Below are 18772 nucleotides of genomic sequence, written 5' to 3' on the forward strand. Positions count from 1 at the left end.
TCCTAAACTATTCAAAATTTTCCGAGTCATATATACTCGTTCCACCTAAATTTTTATTAAACCATGTATATAAATATAACAAGATTCTTGGAGACCATTACATTTTTGAATATAAGATAACAAACAATTATTATGGTAAAACTGAATATTACAGACTGAAATTCACGAGACTGTCGTGGCAGTGACGTAAATTACACTCCATATGATGCATCATCACTATAAATTTATAAATACCACATGAACAAGACAAGACACAACATGTGATCTACAGAATATTATTGTATTCTCATGAGATAACTCACTTTTTATCTTCTCGAGAACCTGACTAGTTACTTAGCCATAGCATCGGATTGGATCGTTGCAACCTTTCTCAGCAGATTGACTGAGACCCATGCGACCACCTTTTGCCAGGTACTGCTGGTGGTAGTTTTCCGCTCTGTAGAATTTCGTGGCAGGAAGTATCTCAGTCACAATCTTCCTGTTCAAGATCTTCTGCTGTTTCTCCATTGCTTCACGAGCTAACTTCTCTTGCTCGTCTGTGTAGAAGTATATGCCTGATCTGTACCTCGTCCCCACATCATTCCCCTACTCAATCAAAAAAAAAAGTTAAAATCACACACAAAAAAGTCAGAATGGTATGTAAAGAACCGCAACAACAACACCAGACTCGTTCTCAAAATTTATATCGGTATATTAATAACATTATCAGGATTTTTTTTTTAAAATAACTCATTATCAGGATAAAGAGCAGACTCTATAGCAAAACCGAGAAGACAAAGAACATGTTCTGACATAACAAGTCTTCACAGAGCAAAAACATGCCAACAATACCAAATCAAAATATAATAAAAACCAAACAGCAAAACAACAGAGCTTATTGTCTTATGAATCTAGAACCAAATCAACATGTGGGCTTATCGAAAGTCTAGAACTTTCGGGATAAAGCAATCACCTGGCGATTCAACGTTGTCGGATCATGACGTTTCCAGAAAACATCGAGCAAGCTCTCAAAGCTGACCTCTTTCGGATCGTACTGAACCCGAACAATCTCGTTATGCCCCGTCGTCTCCGAACAGACATCCTCGTAAGTAGGATTGTCGACGAATCCATGGCTATACCCAACCTCCGTCTTCGTCACGCCTGGAACCCTCTGGTAAGCCAATTCCGCTCCCCAGAAGCAACCGGCGCCGAATTGCGCGAATTGCTGACCAGGCGAAGGAACATCGTCGTCGGGTCCTTGTGCGATTGCGGAGGAAGCCGGGTCGGGTTGGGGACGAGACCCGAATCCGAGCCTGGTGAATAGGTTGTTCATCGGAGATTTATAGACGGAGATGGATCGAGCGGTTTTGGGGAAAGGGGAAGTGGGTTTGGCTCTTTTGGATAGAGAGAGTGCAGCTTTGGCGAGAGACTGGAGAGGTTTAGAGAGAGACACGGCGGAGATTACCGGAGGAGAGGCGACGATAGATAGCATTATCGAAGGGACGGGAGAAAGAGTGACGTGGAGAAATAAGAAACCGTTAAGAGTCGGATATTTATTATATTAAAAGCCCACTGGGCCTAAACCCATTTAAACAAGACAAGATAAATGGGCCGTGTGTGAGTGTTAACGTTCGGTTTCAAATGCCAACGCCATTGGAACAAAACAAACGTGTCCTCAAGTAAACCCCTGTCGTTTACACCTCAATGGCTGCATGGTGAAGCCATTAACACGTGGCGTAGAATGCATGACGACGCCATTGACACCTGACTCTCTTTCCTTCTCTTCATATATCTCTAATCAATTCAACACTCATTGTCATAGCTATTCGGAAAATATATACACATCCTTTTCTCTTCGATCTCTCTCAATTCACAAGAAGCAAAATGACGGATACAGCTAGAACCCATCACGATATCACAAGTCGAGATCAGTATCCCCGAGACCGAGACCAGTATTCTATGATCGGTCGAGACCGTGACCAGTACTCTATGATGGGCCGAGACCGAGACCAGTACAACATGTATGGTCGAGACTACTCCAAGTCTAGACAGATTGCTAAGGCTGTTACCGCAGTCACGGCCGGTGGGTCCCTCCTTGTCCTCTCCAGTCTCACCCTTGTCGGTACTGTCATTGCTTTGACTGTTGCCACTCCTCTGCTTGTTATCTTCAGCCCAATCCTTGTCCCCGCTCTTATCACCGTGGCAATGCTCATCACCGGCTTTCTCTCCTCCGGTGGCTTTGGCATTGCAGCTATAACCGTCTTCTCTTGGATCTATAAGTAAGTAGACATTTTAACATATATTTCAATTTGTACAATATATTTCAATATACATGATACAAAATGTTTTAGCAAGTAATTTATTAAATAAAACATAATGGTTGAACATAGCGACATGCCTTGTGAGGGAAAAAAAGTACAAACCATAAAATTATACATAACCGACCAGTGGATTTTTAGGTATTACATTAAAATGCCGTTTTACATCATCATTTTGGCTAGCTAAACACAAGACTTGACTTACCTAGCTTGATACGTACGTGTAGTATATGATGCATGCACGTGTGTGTGAATTGTGATGAATAGGTATGCAACGGGAGAGCACCCACAAGGGTCAGATAAACTGGACAGTGCAAGGATGAAGCTGGGAAGCAAAGCTCAGGATTTGAAGGATAGAGCTCAGTACTATGGACAACAGCACACAGGTGGCTATGGACAACAGCACACAGGTGGGGAACACGACCGTGACCGCACCCGTGGAACCCAGCACACTACCTAAATTACGCCATAACTATTTTCATAGTCCAATAAGGCTGATGTCGGGAGTCCAGTTTATGAGCAATAAGGTGTTTAGAATTTGATCAATGTTTATAATAAAAGGGGGAAGATGATATCACGAGTCTTTTTTCTTTTTGGCTTTTGTTAAATTTGTGTGTGTTTCTATTTGTAAACCTTATGTATATGTTGTACTTCTTTCCCTTTTTAAGTGGTATCGTCTATATGGTAAAACGTTATGTTTGGTATTTCCTTTTTTCTCTGTTTCGGATAAAAAGAGCATGTTTTATCTTTAGTTATATTATGTTGAGTAAATGAACTTTCATAGATCAGCCGAGCTGAACTGAACAGCTGGCAATGTGAACACTGGATGCAAGATCAGATGTGAAGATCTCTAATATGGTCGTTGGATTGAACATATCGTGTCTATATTTTTGTTGGCATTAAGCTCTTAACATAGATATAACTGATGCAGTCATTGGTTCATACACATATATATAGCAAGGAATTACAATGGCAACCCAAACTTCAAAAACAGTAGGCCACCTGAATTGCCTTATCGAATAAGAGTTTGTTTTCCCCCACTTCAGGGGATGTAATACATGGGATTTGGGAGTTTGAAAGAGCGTTGAGACATGGCAGAACCCAACAAATCACTCCATTGATCACCTGAATTGCCTCTGATCCTATACCCTTCTTTCACCATCTCATCCCTCTTCTCTGACTTGAATATGGTCGCCGTTTTGTGGTCATCATCCAACGACCTGGTTGCATACATCACCAAATAAAAGCGTTAAGCATCCAAATCCAATACTAAATAATAATGACGAGAGCAACATTGTATTGGAGGAAAATAAATTGACACAAGAAAGCTGCCTACCTCAGAATAAGCTCGTCCCAGTTATTGAAGCCGGCATTGATCAGATTCTCGATAGTGATAACCCTGTGGTTCTCTCTTCGCCCCGTAAGCAGGATGACTTTGTACCCCAAATCTTTAACCTTCTCATAAAGCTTCAAGCTTGGTGCTATAGCAGGCGCAGCTCCTTTCTCCACCCACTTATCAAACTTTGTATGATCAAAAACTTCCAACCTGCAACAAATCCCAAAACAGACACACATTCACATTCACATTCACATTCGAAACACTTTTAAGATTACACCAAAGATCCTGTCGTAAAGTTTCCAGACAAACAAACACACGAAACTTATCTCAAATCCAATAACACAATAAAGGTCAAACATTATCCCAAAAAGAAACATTTTTTTAAAGAGATAATAATGTAAAGGAAGAAGCTTTCAGACAAAACATTTACCCGCAACCGTGTTCCAAATAATACGGAAGATTCGACAAGAGAGTCTCGTCAATATCGAAGATCCAAGTATCCTTCCCATCGTCACCGCTAAACCCAAAGCTGCTCGCGTACACGTTAGCCTCTTCCGAGACTCTCTCCAAATCGACGACGTAGCCTCTACCCATCAGGTAGTCTTTCACGTAACCGGCGCATTCCGCCGGAATCGTCTTCCACGGCGCGAGATTGTTCGTCTCCGCCGCGAATCTCCAGCTCGTGCAATTCACATTGACGTTATCGTCGTCGATTGCGCTCTTGAGCTTGTGGGTCTCGAAGATCAACGGTCGCGGAAGGATGTACGAGGTGGCGTTTTCGTTTGAAAACGCGAGAGGGAACAAGGACAAGACAAGGAGACTCACAAGCATCCGCATCGTGTAATGCCGGAAAAAAAAGATGTGAATTTGATCAATTGGGTAACGAGAATATTCAAAAATCTGATAAAGTTCACGGATTGAATGTTATACGACGGTGAAAAGAATCAGGACATAAAGCGAAATCAGAAGAAAAATGGAGAGAAGAAGAGTTTCATTTTCCCAATCAAGAAGATAGAATGGAATAAAGAAACCCTAGAAACAGCAAACTTTTCCCTCAAGTCCTGTTTTTTTTTTTTTTTTGTCAATGGAGGAGGAATCTGAGACAGAAAGCTACTGTTTCTTTTTGGGTAATGAAGACGACAAGATCCTTTGTTCTGGCCTGGGTAATGAAGACGACAAGATCCTTTGTTCTCTGTAATGGCCATAAATAAATATAGATAACAAAAATAAATTAAGGCGTGTGGTTTCGGTTTTTAACCTGTGACAATTAATTATAAGTTCGGTTTATCTTTAGAATCACAAAACAAAAGTTCGCTTCGAAAGAACGGAACAAGAAGAATACACAGTGGAACGTCTTGCCGTTTATACACCCAAAAAACGCTACACAGTTTTGGTTTTACTTTAGTCTAGACCTCCACTCCATGATGGCTGTGTAAAGAGTATAGTTGGGCAGAAGGTTCTTGCTAAGTAACGGTGAATCAGTCATCGGCGATGTGTTGTGCTCCTCAAACCACTCCTCTATCGCTAGACGGTCATATGTGTATCCATCAGCCGCAACGCATGGCTCGTTCATCACGTCCTGCATTGAATAAACAAGCTCTCACATTTTAGTATTCTCATCTAACCACTTACTTGACTTGCAAGTAGTCAATGACATAAAGAACAAGGTTTATATAAGAGTTACCTTAAGTAAGGGGCAGAGGAAATGAAATGGAGGCTGAGTAGGCACACTGGAAATTGAATTCCTTGCCTTCTCAGCTACTTTCTTCAGACTCTCGAGGGCCGGAAGAATCTGATCTCTTAAGTCAGGCCTATCTTTCCCACGCAGCTCTGTGCAACACAGAGCCAATGAAGTCAATTCTCTAGTTTCTTCAACTGGCCAGTTACCTGCTTTCTGATCCAAGATCTTGAGAAACTCATCGTTACTATCCATTGAACTCTCAACTAAGTGTGTCAATGCCATAGGTGGTTTGGCTGTGAGGAGCTGAAGAACTATCATTCCAAATGAATACACATCTGATTTAGATGATATCATTCCTGTGCGTTGATACTCTGGATCCATATAACTTAACGTTCCCACAGGGCTTGTTTGTTTGTATATAGTGAACTTAGTTGATAAAGGGTCGACTTGAACCATGGTTGAGAGTCCAACGTCTCCGACTTTGCTGACAAAGTTGTGATCAAGTAAGATGTTTGCCGGTTTTAGATCACGGTGAATGATCGGTTTAGGTTTCGATTTGTGGAGGAAGACAAGAGCTGCAGCTACTTCCCATGCGATCCTAACCCGCTCAAACCACGGGAGTGGTGGACTGTTGTTGACTTGGAATAGTCTGTCATCCAAGCTACCGTTTTCCATGTACTCATAAACTAAAGCTCCTTGCTCAGGGCATGCTCCTAGAAGGAGCACCAAGTGAGGGTGCCGAATCTTACTCAAGATTTCAAGCTGCAAAGTAAAATGAAGCTTCTTAAAAAAAGAGAAGTTCCGAAACCGAACCAAAATTTCAAGCGTAGTTAACCACATATATAGGCGAATTCCGGTGAGTTAAGCGACCTGGATTCAAAATAATCCCACAACACTAAATAGCCACGCGGATATAAGGCCATTCTTTGGGCTTCATTAGAATACTCCCGGAGAGGGTCTATCCGTGAGCTACATCTTCTCTTGGATGATTAGTCCAGATCTTCGATAGGCCCGGGATACTCATAGATTAATAAAAAATTAAGTGTTCAAGTCTAGTTCCATACCTCTTGTTGGAACTGTTTGGAGAGACCATTTTCAGCGGAGTGCAGAACTTTGACAGCTGCGGTTGTATGATGCATATTACACTTGTAAACAGATCCATAAGCTCCCATTCCAATCTTCAACTCTTCTGAGAACGATGAAGTGGCAGCTACAATCTCTTCCCAAGTGAAGTGCTGATATTGCAGCCGCGGAGAGCCAAGAGTGTCTTCAAGCTTCTCTTTCTCTTTAGCATCACGAGCAGCTTTCCTCTCAGCTTCTCTTCTCTGAGCAATCTCTCTCTCTGCTCTTTCTCTCATGCTCTCTGCATCTCTCTTCGCCTTTTCAAAGTTCTGCTTCTCCTTTTCTGCTAATTCTCGAGCTTCATACTCCTTTAGCTTTAGCTCTTCAAGCTTTATGGCTTCTTCTAACCGACGTTGGTTAAGCTCACCAAGCTGAAACGTTGTCAAGATGCATTGAGAAAACAAACTAATAGGTTCATTGCCAAGTTATATTTACCTTTCGAGAAGCATCAAAGGTTTCGGTTTGAGCAGCAGTATACATTTCTTGAACATGTCTAAGCTCAGCTCTCAACTTCTCAACCTCAAAGCTTAGGTTTACCTAAACAAACAACCTTGCATTATTATTCCATTTACAAGAAAATGCATTTTAAAACTACATTTTAGCATACCTGGTTATCTGTATAAGAATGTTCAGTTAGATTATCAGACATGTTGGAAGCTTGTTGAGAAGCCCGAGAGTGGGTGGTATCAATCACCATGCCTGTCCAACTAAACTTACCACCGGCATTCCCATATTCACGGTTGCTAGATGAAGAACTCATAGCGTCTTTTCTCTCCTCATAATCTCTAAGACGTGGAGTCCAACGTGATGTAGTATCAGTGCTGCTTCTATTGATACTAGAAACATCTTTAGCTTCCTCTGCATCCATAGACATGCACCTGGTGTCATCCGAGCCAACGGAACTCGTGTCCATTGGAACTGATGCTTGTCTGCCAATTGCCTGGACATGTTGAAATCTCCTGACCGGAAGGGATAGAGCACGAGATTGAGATTGAGAGTCAAGTGCGCTTGAAACTCCATCTGTTGATTCTAGAAGAGAAATGAGGTATAAAAGTTAGACCTACCCACTATTTATGGTAGCATATTCATACAAAATACCAATGTTCAAGAAATCACTAGACGGTGATTAAGCATTTTACAGAAAGATTACTGTTTAGGGAGGCGTCTAGACCGATTTGTTTGAACGCTTAGATCCATTTTTTATAAAATCGTTTCCTTTATCAACTAGGCGGGGCCTAAACCGATTTTTAGAACCGTGAAAAATACATTGATGAGTCATGTACCTGAGTTGGGACCAGAAGAACCACTGGAGGAATCAGTTCTTTCACTACCATCATCTCTTATAGTTGCATTGCCGTCTGAGTCTGATGGTCGGACGCATGACAATTTTCCTTTTGAAACAACATAGACTGTACAAAAGTTCGGCACCAAAGCTGAAATCGCCGAGCACATATCAGCTCTCCTGCAATTTTCAGAGCAGATTCATTGGTCAAGAAACCAAAACCATAAAAGGTTCAAAGGTAGCAAGCTCATTGGTGTGCAAGTGTAGTGTACCTTGAAAAAAAGCTACGGGATGAGCCTCCAATGACAAGTCTCTCTATTGAATTCCGAGTAACCACTTCAGCTATAGCGGCTGCCACAGTATCTGACTCGATCACATGAACTTCTACTGCAACCTTTCTCCGCTCGAACATTTTCTTATAAGGTTTAAGAACATCTTCAGCCTGCCACAGCACTTCCTGTCTATATGCAGCTACTACATCATCTCGTACCTCGGATATAGGGATTGTATTTCCCACTTGAGAAGAAGCAGCAAAGGAACATCAGAAGTTTGTCAGTTACAATAGTCTTAAGTTTCACAAATAAACAGAAACATGAGTCTTAGTTGGAGCGTTACTTGGTGTAGGTACAGAAGTAATCCTTGGATGGATGTGAAGTAGCTTGAAGCCAACATTGGCTTCAGGAGCAAATTTTTCAAGCGCCCATGTAACAACATTTTTGTTTTTCCTGCTCTCACTAAGAGCCACGAAGATGGTATGAGATGGAGGAGGAAAAGTTGGAGGAGGAGGAGGAAGGGCAAGAGTGTCCGGTGATCTACTCATAGTCTTTCTTTTTTTCTTCGTTTTGCTTTTACCCTACACACTCAAACCATTTCAGACACAGCAAAACAATGTCTTTAAAAGAGAACTTCCTAAAAGTAGAGACAAAACAAGAAACAAATAGACATGGCCAGCCCTGAGATTTAAGGGGCTATAGACAATTTTTTAAAGATTTCAACTAAAAAAATTTCGTTATAAACTTGGAGGCCTAAAATATTTTTTCTTAGCACAATGCTATTAACCAAGTCGATCTTCAGGGTAATAGATTCGAACCCTTAATAGTAACTAAAGTGTAAAGCAAGTAACCCAGAATTTGAATCTACCTGGTAGGAAGAGACTTAAGTCAAACCCAAGACAGAACAGGAGAGAAGAGGAACGTTATGCTTCCATTTCAGAAAGCATTTAATGACAGAAAGAGCAGCCGAAGAAGAAGAAGACCCACGTTCGTGCTGCTAATCTCAGATACAATCAATGGCTTCTTATAATCACAGAATCTTATGAAGATATCAAAACAATTATTACAAAAAAAAATAAGAAAATGAGACAACTTGCTCATGTTATTATATCTTCAAAGGATCACTCCTGGTATATACTCTTTTGGTTCTCGACAGAATTATCATAGTGACAGAAGGGAGTGTGTAATGAAAGAATGAAGTATTCTCTATTGTTATTATTTTAATCATGTTTATCTCCTAACTCCTATTTATTCGATGATAGTATTAATTAATTATTACATTTCTCAACGCTATTATAAAAAGCTTATGTTTGCTCTTAGTTGCAGGCATGACCTATGCTTTCCTCGTCACGTCTATTTGTCAACTATATTATCAATCATTTAATAAGATTTTAGATTTACGATTTTGAGTGTTAATATTTTTATAACTTAGGTAGAAAAATAAGGAACTGTGTTTACTGTGGCACCGTGGTGCGGCCATAGTGGTACCAAAATAAATAAATAGGAGTATGTAACTATATGTTCAATTGTCAACTTTTATTTAACTGGTCGTTTGTTTTACTGCAACAAGATTTTATAATCTTTGCATCATTGCATGTGCTGTGAACAAATGTCTTTATCGAAGTTATAAAATCCATCTTCTTGATTTGGACTTTGGAAACAAGTAAATCTAGTGAAAGACAACAACAAAAAATTCCAGTTTGGTTGATAAGAACATCTCCACTGAAGATATCTCAAAATAAGGTTTTCAATCAAATTAAAGTATACGTATATAAATATTAATATTAAACATAAATATCTCAAAATCAACCAAAAAGATTTTCTATAAAAAATTTTGGGTTGGGTTTTCTATAATTTTAAGATATTCATATAATATTTATATTACATCAAATTTTTGAAAACTTTTTATGAGATCCTCGATAAAGTTGCTCTAAGACTATTTTACTCTGTAGTTTTGCAAAATGTTTATAAGTTGTTTAGAGTTTTTAGTTTATAGTTCTGAACTCTTAATGTTAATGAATCTCTTTAAACTCCGGCTCAAAAGTTCTTAAATTTCTATATATAAAGTTAATTTTTATCTTTTTTTTCTACTTTTTGGCTGGAAGTTTTTGCGACACGCGTCCACTTCTAAAATTCACATCTTTATTTTTTGGATTTTTTTCATAGCAAACCCAAATATTACAAAGGTAAAAGTAAAAGATGAAGTCCGTCGGGCCCAACCAAACCTGTAAATACAAAGTAATCCCAACGGACCCAACCGAGAAGAAGCAATGATAAGGCAGCTGAAGACCATATATGCAACGAATATGAAGGGGCAAATGCAACATTTCTTTTTTCAAGGAGTCTTGGTGTACTACCGGGAAACGATATACAATGACCAAATGACCATTTCAGTAAGACCATTTCAGTTTGACCATTTTGATACCGCAAAAAAAGATTGATTTATTTTTTTCTTTAGTCAAATATCAAAGAAACTGAAAACTATAACTTAAAATGCTAAATTGATGAATTTAGACACCAAATGACCTATTTCGCCTCTATATAAATTCAAAAGACATGCCTCAAAATCTCAAATGTTTGTAAACAAGTAAAATTATGAGCATATCACATGTTTATTTAAGCTATATTTTTTTAACACAATATGTTAATAGTGTTCCATGTTGTGAGTATTGTAGTACAAAATTTGCTGAAATTTTCTGCAGTTGTAACAAAATAATATGACTATAAATGTTCAGTTTGAAAGTTGTTTATGCAAAATTTACCAAATAGTGCCTCTACTGAAAATGGTTTTAGGTTTTAATGGCTATGAATATGAATCTGTTAGTTTCTTTTTAGCTATTGTAATAGAAAAATAATTAAAATCTTAAAATAAAAAATTCCGATCGTAGCCAGGACAAACCGCTGGTTTATATATAAAAATACAATCAGTGTGAGAAAATAACTAGGAAATGTCTTTATGTGATTCTAAAAAGATTTACAAAGTTATTTATAGAGCCAAATGATCCCATGATTATCTCAGCCTCATATATCTTTCATTCTATCACGGGGCTACAAATTCCAACACGTTCTTATGAAGCTGAAGAATTAATATTTTGTATGCTAACTTCTTAAAGAATCATTAGGATTTCTCTCATCTAATATTTTAATAAAGATATATGTTTGTTGTATATATCTACGCGTTGCAAAACCTAGTAACTTAGTGCACGTTTGCAAGCAATCTGAACCCTTTGCAAGTTCTAAGAGATTACAAAATAAGCCTCTTCCTAGGAAACATATATTTATCAAATACGGGAACTTATATACACCCCTCTCCATTATCCAAGAGGTGGTTTTAGTTGTCGACCTTTCCTAACAAAAAAAGAATAATTAATTTCGACATTTCGTCGCTACAATTGCTAATGCAAATGCTCAACTCTGAGCTTCTCCACACAAAAAAAAAAATAGAGGATAAAATCTAGTAAAAGAATGATAAATGGTGAAAAATCATCATGGTTTTTGACAAAAAAAATCTCCTTTGAAAGACGGTTTTTATCGTTTTTTATTTTAATTTATTAAGAATTTTGAGAAATCCCTAAGAATCCCATCAATAATGGTCTAATGTATCGTCGGTAGATTGGTTTTCACAAGTACTTCAATTTTTGTTTTTATTTTGTTTAATACGAACACAATAAATATTCGAGGTGGTGATCTGCGGCTCTGCGCTCTCATGAGTCATGGCACAATAACTTGCATATAGTCAAATGATGAAATGAATTCAAAAGTTCCCTAGGTATTAATCAGATGTTCGAATATTCTAGTCAATTTATTGGATATTTGTTTTCCATAGTATTGTTTAATTTTTTAATTAATATATAACTTATTTTTTTTGGTCAAACAATTAATATATAACTTTAAGTTACACACTAGATTTCGATCCGCGCAACCGCGCGGATTTTGTTTTCATTTATTTTTATATAAATATTTTGTTTTCAATTCTAAATTGGTATATATTATAATATAAATGTGTCTATCAATTTTTAAAACATAATAAGTTTACTGCACGGATTTTTGTTTTCATTTATTTTTATATAAATATTTTATTTTCAATTCTAAATTGGTATATATTATAATATATATGTGTCTATCAATTTTTAAAACATAATAAATTTACGGTATATTTTTTTCATTGAATAGATTGTTTCAAATTTTCACATGTATTTATATCTTATTCTATATATATATTTTCAGATTATTATTTTATTATTAAAATTGTAACTCTATATATAAAAATTAGTAAAATATTGTTTTATTATCATATTCAAACATATTGTAACATTTCACAAATTTAGATTATCGAGTAAATAATTAAATATTTAGTTTTTGTTTAATTTTTAAAATAAACTATATAGTTTAAAATTTGTTTTCATTGGTTTAAGGTAGTAAATATTAATCATTGTTAGATAATATTATTTTTGTTATTTTAAAAAAAAATCTTTATAATTTTAAAAGTTAACATCGATAAATATTTAAATATTTAACATTTGGAGGTATAGTATTACAATATTAAATTATATCTATTTAATTTATACTATCAATAAATCCAATGAATCATCTATTGTTTAAATCCAATTATTGATAGCCCAATAAAATATTTTGGTATGCCCAAAATTTAAATTATAAGATTAGATATTAAATGTAACATGACTTTTTATGAATAAGTCAATTCCGTCTATTTTTAAAAATATCACACATGAATGAAGGTTGTGACTTTTGTTTTACTATATAAGATTGTTGGATATAATTTATTTATACTAGTCTTGTAATTATTAATATAGTAATCAGCAACCTTAATGAAAAGCCTTGACTTTTAACATTTTTCAGTTTATTTTGGTCTATTTTGTTAACCGATTTGGTTAAAACGGAAATGTCCGTGTGGTTTCGGCCATCTAGCGGGGTATCCTAAAGTTGACAAAAAAAGCGGGGTATCCTAAACAACCAAAGTTTATAAAATACAGCCGGTGACGTGGCTATAAATGATTTTTACGGGTGCCATATTATATTTAGTTAAGAAATAAAAATGAATAAAAATAAATGTTAACATTAATTAACATTGTGTACTTTACATTATTGAATTAAATAATTTTATTATTAATTTAACTTTTAAGCTATTTTTAATTATATATATATATTATTAGTTTTATAATATAGTTTATTTAAAGTACTATTTTTGATGGAATCGCAAAACTGAAATTTTTAATGTAGTAGTATAAGCTTTTCCGATTATTTTTTTTCTTTAAAATAAGAAATTACTAATACTTTGATTAAAAATAAATTCTAAAGTTATAAAGGAATAAAATCAAAAGGGTATAATGTTTAATCTAAATTCCTGAATTGAACTTGATTTCAATAAACACAAATTAATATTCTATATATATATATATATATATATAAAGGAAGGAAATAAAATATAAACTAATTAAAGAAATAATTGTGCTTATTTAATTTTAAAGGTTTACTTTTTAATTATATATTATAAAATTATAGAATAATATATTATAGTTTTTTGTTGATTTGTAGTTAGACTAAGTTTAATAGGGTTCAAGAATGTTTTGGGTTGGAGTCAATATAACATATTTGATGATAATTAAACAAGTTTCCTATAAAAAAATTCAGTTTTAAATTATAAAAATAACAACACCGCCTGGCGATGAGTTCGGCGATCTAGGGTTTCAATGATTTCTCGAAGATGGGATCCGAGTATTATCGTAGAAGATTGGTTTGGTACGGATGTTCAAGGCTACACTCCAGATGGATGGAAATGGGGTTTTATTTTGGATCAATTGGGGATTGATTTGGGTATCAATAAGGAGATTTTGGGGAGATTAAGGAAACTCAAGATCTGGTTTGAATGGAGTCTGATTCCGATCATCATCAAGACGGAATCGCGGTTTTATGAAGGTTATTTCTCTGGTTAAGCCTTTTTCATTTTCATATTGTTTTTTCTGGAGATCGATCGAATCAATCAAAGATTTGGTTTCAACGGGGATGGAGTTTATGGTATTTTGGGAATTTGAGATTGAAAAGTATCAATATACATCAATATGGGTTCATTGGGGAATATTTCTTGCGGAAAGATATGGAAAATTGGGGCCAATATAACATAATGATAGGATTGTCTCTACGGTGTATCATTTTCATTACATTGGCATCATTCTTTTTTATCAGAGCTCAAAGGTCGATTCTCTTTGTTGTTATCATGACACATAGTCAGTTGTTGTGCCACGGCGAGGACATGAAGAATGGTGAAGGTACCCGTAAGAGACTGAAGATCTCGGTGGCGCATTTCGACAATTCTTCGTTAATCAAGACCTACTCCAAAACCCTTATTGGAAGGTGTATGAATCCGGAGGAGCAGGAGATGAAGGCGCTGTTCACAAATCTTCCAAAGATTTGGAAAATGGAGGAAAAGGTTATTGGAATTGATTTGGGATTTGGCAGGTTCCAGTTTGACTTCAAGACGGAGGAGGATCTTCAAGCGGTGCTGAAGCAGCAGCCTTTCCACTTCGACTATTGGATGCTTTCCTTGGCGAGATGGCAACCAAAGCAGTCCAAATCATTCCCATCAGAGATAATGTTCTGGATCAGAATCATTGGGGTCCAGCTAGAGTTTAGAACGGTGCCTACGTTTGAAAGTATTGGAGATGCTCTGGGAAGAACGGTTGCAGTGGATCTGATTCATAATCGTATACAGGTGGTGATTGATGCTTTCAAGGAGCTATGTTTCGAAACTACTGTGGATTTCAAAGGAGGGGAGTTTTATGATGGTGAAGAAGTGGCGATATCATTGTGCTACGAAAAGCTCTTTGGTTACTGCAAGTTATGCGCTAGTCTCTGCCACAAGGAGGAGCTATGTCCACTCGAGTTGAAGAATTCAAAGACGAGTCCAGAGAGAAAGTGGGAGATCAGAGAGGGAAATGGAGGATGGTCTGATGGGGTAAAGCACGATGATCGAGCTAGGATTTACTAAGGCAAGGGTAAAGGCAAGATGTTTGAAGCACCAGATTCTAAATGGGTTAAGGTGGCTGAGAGAGGACATAGGAGACCCTCAAATCATCTTGGATACTACAAAGGAGAGAGCGAGGGCTCACGGTACAAATCTGAATGTAGAGAAGATGGGAGAAATGGTGTTCCAGAAGCGGGAACTGGTGCTCAAGAAGCATATATTAGACCTTCCTCAGGACAGCCTAGAGCAGATCAAGTTCAGAAGATTCCACCTGAGGAAGCGCGAGAAGAAGGAGAGATCAAGAACACTGGAGAGGATGATACGTTGTTACCTTCTCTAGAGTTCCAATTGGAGCTGGCCAAGACGCATGCAGGGGGCACAGAGGTAATTGTGGAGTCTACTGATGAGGATAAGGGGCTACAGTTGGTTTGAGGATTGGTAGAACAACATGACGATCAAGAAGATGATTTTGAAATGGAGATGGACGCTATTAATGATACTTTATCGGAGTGTGGTGTTGATATGGAGGCAGAAGAGGAGTTTCAGACTCTCTCGGAGGAGGAAGTTGAGCAAGCTGAGCACACTTCCCGGGCTCAGGAGGAGCAAGTTCGTACACAAGGGGAAGAAGAGGTGGTGCCTGGAGAAGCTGACATCGAGAAAGGAACATGGGCAGGGGATCTGGCATTGAAGCAAGGAAGCCGTAAGAGGCTTTTTAAGCCTTCCATCAATACGGCAGGAAGTACCAAGATGAGGATGGCTAGTGCGCATGTCTCCCCACGAAGAAAGGCTGCAGCCAAGGTGGGACCTCGCCATGGAGAAGGCAGTAAACCGCCGGAGAGTAAGGGTCCTTCAAACCCGAAACCAGCAAACCTAAAATTTTAAGGCTGTGGATCAAGTCTTATCCACAGTAAGATTAAGCAAGAAGGAATTGGCTTTTTTTGGGGGGGGGGGGGGGGGGGGTTTCAATTATTATAATAAGATTTATGAGTATTGATGTTTTCATTAGTTCTAAGGGTAGAAGGGAAGTAGTTATTGCTTTGTCTCCTTGGTTTACTTTCATTCTTTGGAATAATAATGATTTTTGGTTTCACGATGCTCTGGTTTGGTAATGGCCATCGTTTTCTTCGGTGATGGATCTTTAATTTTGGAAATGAAGTATGGACATGCTGGGGGAGTTATATATATATATGAATGTCTTTTATATCATTATGGTATCGATGGTATGTGAACAATGGAGGGGAGAGATATATGTAAACAAAACTGGAATCTTGGCTCAGTATTGGAATGTGTGTAGACTCTTTTATCTTAATTGGCAGGAGGGGAAAAGCTTTGAGAATCTGTGGTTGAGGCTTTTTAGGATACGAAGAGGGGTCGTGGGAAGATCATTATGGAGTTTAGAGAACGTACATGAGGTTCATCACATAGAAGTCATATGGCGATCATTACATCAAGAAAAGTGTTCAATGTAATGTCTGATATGAACTATGGGTTAGATTTTTCAGATTTTCAGGTGTTATCAGACTATAAGAGTGTCCATATTCTTTTTTTCTTTTGTATTATTATTTTGTGGAGTGTAAGGATAATTAGGAAAAATTTTGGTACTGTAGTCGTAGGCTTCGATGTCAACACTCATGCTGAAGAGTGGTATGTTAATATGTTGGAATCACGTGCTTTATTAGGCAAATGGTCACACTTAGAAGAGTTTTACATTGGCACTTATATGAAATCTATGGTGAAGTACAGGCTTGAGGAAATATGGAGAAATTATAATCACACTCGCTGGAATGGATTATTTGTTATAATTAATTCGGAGTTTATAAGAAGTTATTTTTGTACGGTATTACACTATGATTGGCCTAGTGTAATCTTATTGGCAACACGTTTTTTTGTTGGTCTCCTTTGGGGGGTTTTGGAGTTTATTGTTACTAGAATACATCTTAAACTTGGCTTTGGTAAATAAAAGTACGATCATTTTGGTTTCGATTCGCGACTGGCGGCTGCTTGGAAAAATTTGGTACAATGGTTATCATCAGGATACTGAATTACGACGGCATGTGTTTGTTTTACATAGGTTTGGTGAGTATTTGAATGCAATTGTGATTGGTGGCTATGGGACTTTTAGGTTAAAACATTATCGGGTATCATTAAACATGTACCTTATGGTTCGAAGGAGCAATACAAATATTGTTATATATGAAAATATTAAGCTGGAATTGTAGAGGATTCGGAAGTCATTGGACCATAAGTTATCTTCAGGAGATATGATACAAACATAAACCAGAATTTTTATTTTTATCTGAAACGAAACATGATTTCGAATTCGTACAAAGGTTTCAATCACACTTTGGCTATGATAGTCTGGTTACTGTGGAACCAAATGGGAGGAGCGGTGGTTTAACTCTCTTTTATAACAATGAGTACCAAGCTAAAATTTTATATTCTAGCAAAAGGATGATAGATATTGAGGCGGTGGCCAAAGGAAAACAAGTTTTTCTTACTCTTGTCTACGGAGAACCGGTACAAAAGTTAAGAGAACATGTCTGGGAAAGACTAACTCGGTATGGATTTTCACGATCTGAACCTTGGTTTATTATTGGAGATCTAAATGAGATCACTGGAAATCATGAAAAGGATGGGGGATCCCTAAAATGTGCAACTTCCTTCATTCCTTTTAACAACATGATAAGGAATAGTGGACTACTAGGATTTCCGGCTCGAGGTAATAAATTTTCATGGCAAGGAAGGAGAGGCAAAGGAAAAGGAGCAGTGACGGTCAAATGAGGAATGGCATACGCTTTTCCCATGCTCCTACACAGAATACTTGAGGTTGGTGGGTTCTGATCATCGTCCCGTGGTCGCTTTTTTGAGGATAACTTATCAAGGAAAAAAAGGGGACAGTTCAGGTTTGATAAGAGATGGATCGGACAGGAGGGTTGTAGCATCCCCGATCCTAGATAGGATTGTTGGGACAAGCCATGGTGCGAGGAGACGCACCAGTCAGGTAATCAGACCTAAGGACAAGCGTATCATGGCTCAATGATAAGGTTAAGGGCATCAGTAAGCTGAGACTTAACCAAGATGAAGTAAAGAGAAGCTTAAGAGAGCTAGGCGAGTAATCCGGCAGCTAGGCGAGGTCTGGATCAAGCTCAACCAGCTAAAAGAAGTGTGGAGCTAGCTCAGTCAGTACTGGCCAGCTCACTGGAGCTGATGGACTAGCTCACCCAGCTGGGGACAGCTAGTGGCCAGCTCAACTCAGCTTGGCGGAGTGTTCCGGTCCGGACCAGTGTGGACGAGGCCGAGCGGTTACTAGGCCAAGCCGGTGACTCATGTGGGAGGATGGGACCGTGTGAGGCTAAGGCTGAGTCATGGTAAGGATAAGGATGAAGGGGAGTTGGTTTTCGATGGGAAACCGCTAGGGAGCAGTTGAGGGACGGTTACCATGCGAAAAGGCACAAGGAGAGCGGTTTGTGTGCTTTCTCTCATCCGGTTTGTGCATGTTCTCCCAGAGCAGTTGGCGTGGCCTTTCTCAATAAATAGAGAGTCTCTGGCACAGAAAATGGCACGAAAATCCTTAGGCAAAACTCTGCCAAAATCATATCAGAAAGAAAAAGACAAAGAGAGAAGGGACCGGCGGTTAGAGAAGAGAACCGTGGGTGTTGGTGTGGTCTTACCGGCGAGATCTGATCGTGGGAAGGCCAGGGGATCGACATGGATACCAGACAGAAGGAAAAGGAGAAAGAGAAGGAGAAGGACTTGCCTCCAGGGGAAACAACACCCAAGGTTAGTGGTGTAGACTG

The 18772-nt window shown here is 37.9% G+C and overlaps 5 protein-coding genes across 6 annotated transcripts; 2 read left to right on the top strand and 3 right to left on the bottom strand.

Annotated features, from left to right (window-relative positions):
* Positions 1-98: 98 nt before the first annotated feature.
* Positions 99-1480, bottom strand: LOC106346565 (peptide methionine sulfoxide reductase). The gene is given in 2 exon segments (NM_001315845.1): positions 99-585; positions 953-1480. Coding segments are annotated over 2 exon segments (771 nt in total). The 5' UTR covers positions 1472-1480; the 3' UTR covers positions 99-333.
* Positions 1481-1782: 302 nt separating this feature from the next.
* LOC106346567 (oleosin Bn-III-like) lies at positions 1783-3001 on the top strand. The gene is made up of 2 exons (XM_013785938.3): positions 1783-2258; positions 2565-3001. Exons 1-2 carry the CDS (start codon positions 1864-1866, stop codon positions 2755-2757), a joined length of 588 nt encoding a protein of 195 aa, XP_013641392.2. The 5' UTR covers positions 1783-1863; the 3' UTR covers positions 2758-3001.
* LOC106346566 (acid phosphatase 1) lies at positions 2869-4827 on the bottom strand. Its single transcript, XM_013785937.3, has 3 exons — positions 4067-4827; positions 3634-3843; positions 2869-3517 (listed from the first exon to the last, which is right to left on the bottom strand). The coding sequence occupies exons 1-3, from the start codon at positions 4471-4473 to the stop codon at positions 3340-3342; spliced, it is 795 nt and encodes a 264-aa protein (XP_013641391.2). The 5' UTR covers positions 4474-4827; the 3' UTR covers positions 2869-3339.
* A 165-nt stretch (positions 4828-4992) lies between these two features.
* LOC106351280 (U-box domain-containing protein 35-like) lies at positions 4993-9167 on the bottom strand. Its single transcript, XM_022694211.2, has 9 exons — positions 8862-9167; positions 8337-8574; positions 7994-8237; positions 7723-7901; positions 7047-7468; positions 6875-6976; positions 6382-6810; positions 5321-6079; positions 4993-5215 (listed from the first exon to the last, which is right to left on the bottom strand). The coding sequence occupies exons 2-9, from the start codon at positions 8539-8541 to the stop codon at positions 5033-5035; spliced, it is 2523 nt and encodes an 840-aa protein (XP_022549932.2). The 5' UTR covers positions 8542-8574; positions 8862-9167; the 3' UTR covers positions 4993-5032.
* A 4268-nt stretch (positions 9168-13435) lies between these two features.
* On the top strand, positions 13436-18126 carry LOC106346568. Of its 2 annotated transcripts, none has more exons than XM_013785939.3 (2): positions 13436-13930; positions 14244-18126. In XM_013785939.3, the coding sequence occupies exons 1-2, from the start codon at positions 13925-13927 to the stop codon at positions 14997-14999; spliced, it is 762 nt and encodes a 253-aa protein (XP_013641393.2). In that variant the 5' UTR covers positions 13436-13924; the 3' UTR covers positions 15000-18126. The 2 variants fall into 2 exon arrangements, with proteins under 2 accessions (XP_013641393.2, XP_013641394.2); XM_013785940.3 differs by having other exon boundaries at positions 13437-13930; positions 14240-18126.
* The last annotated feature ends 646 nt before the right edge of the window (positions 18127-18772 follow it).

The sequence above is a fragment of the Brassica napus genome, chromosome C1 (assembly GCF_020379485.1).
Source record: "Brassica napus cultivar Da-Ae chromosome C1, Da-Ae, whole genome shotgun sequence".
Classification (NCBI taxonomy): domain Eukaryota; kingdom Viridiplantae; phylum Streptophyta; class Magnoliopsida; order Brassicales; family Brassicaceae; genus Brassica; species Brassica napus.

Coding starts and splice junctions, on each gene's coding strand:
- LOC106351280 (XM_022694211.2), bottom strand. CDS start 8,541: ATGAGTAGATCACCGGACACTCTTGCCCTTCCTCCTCCTCCTCCAACT. Junction 7,902..7,993: donor TCCCGTAGCTTTTTTTCAAG/GTACACTACACT, acceptor TGAAAATTGCAG/GAGAGCTGATATGTGCTCGG. Junction 7,469..7,722: donor TTCTTCTGGTCCCAACTCAG/GTACATGACTCA, acceptor TTTCTCTTCTAG/AATCAACAGATGGAGTTTCA.
- LOC106346567 (XM_013785938.3), top strand. CDS start 1,864: ATGACGGATACAGCTAGAACCCATCACGATATCACAAGTCGAGATCAG. Junction 2,259..2,564: donor GTCTTCTCTTGGATCTATAA/GTAAGTAGACAT, acceptor TGTGATGAATAG/GTATGCAACGGGAGAGCACC.
- LOC106346566 (XM_013785937.3), bottom strand. CDS start 4,473: ATGCGGATGCTTGTGAGTCTCCTTGTCTTGTCCTTGTTCCCTCTCGCG. Junction 3,844..4,066: donor TATTTGGAACACGGTTGCGG/GTAAATGTTTTG, acceptor GATTTGTTGCAG/GTTGGAAGTTTTTGATCATA. Junction 3,518..3,633: donor TGGGACGAGCTTATTCTGAG/GTAGGCAGCTTT, acceptor GTATGCAACCAG/GTCGTTGGATGATGACCACA.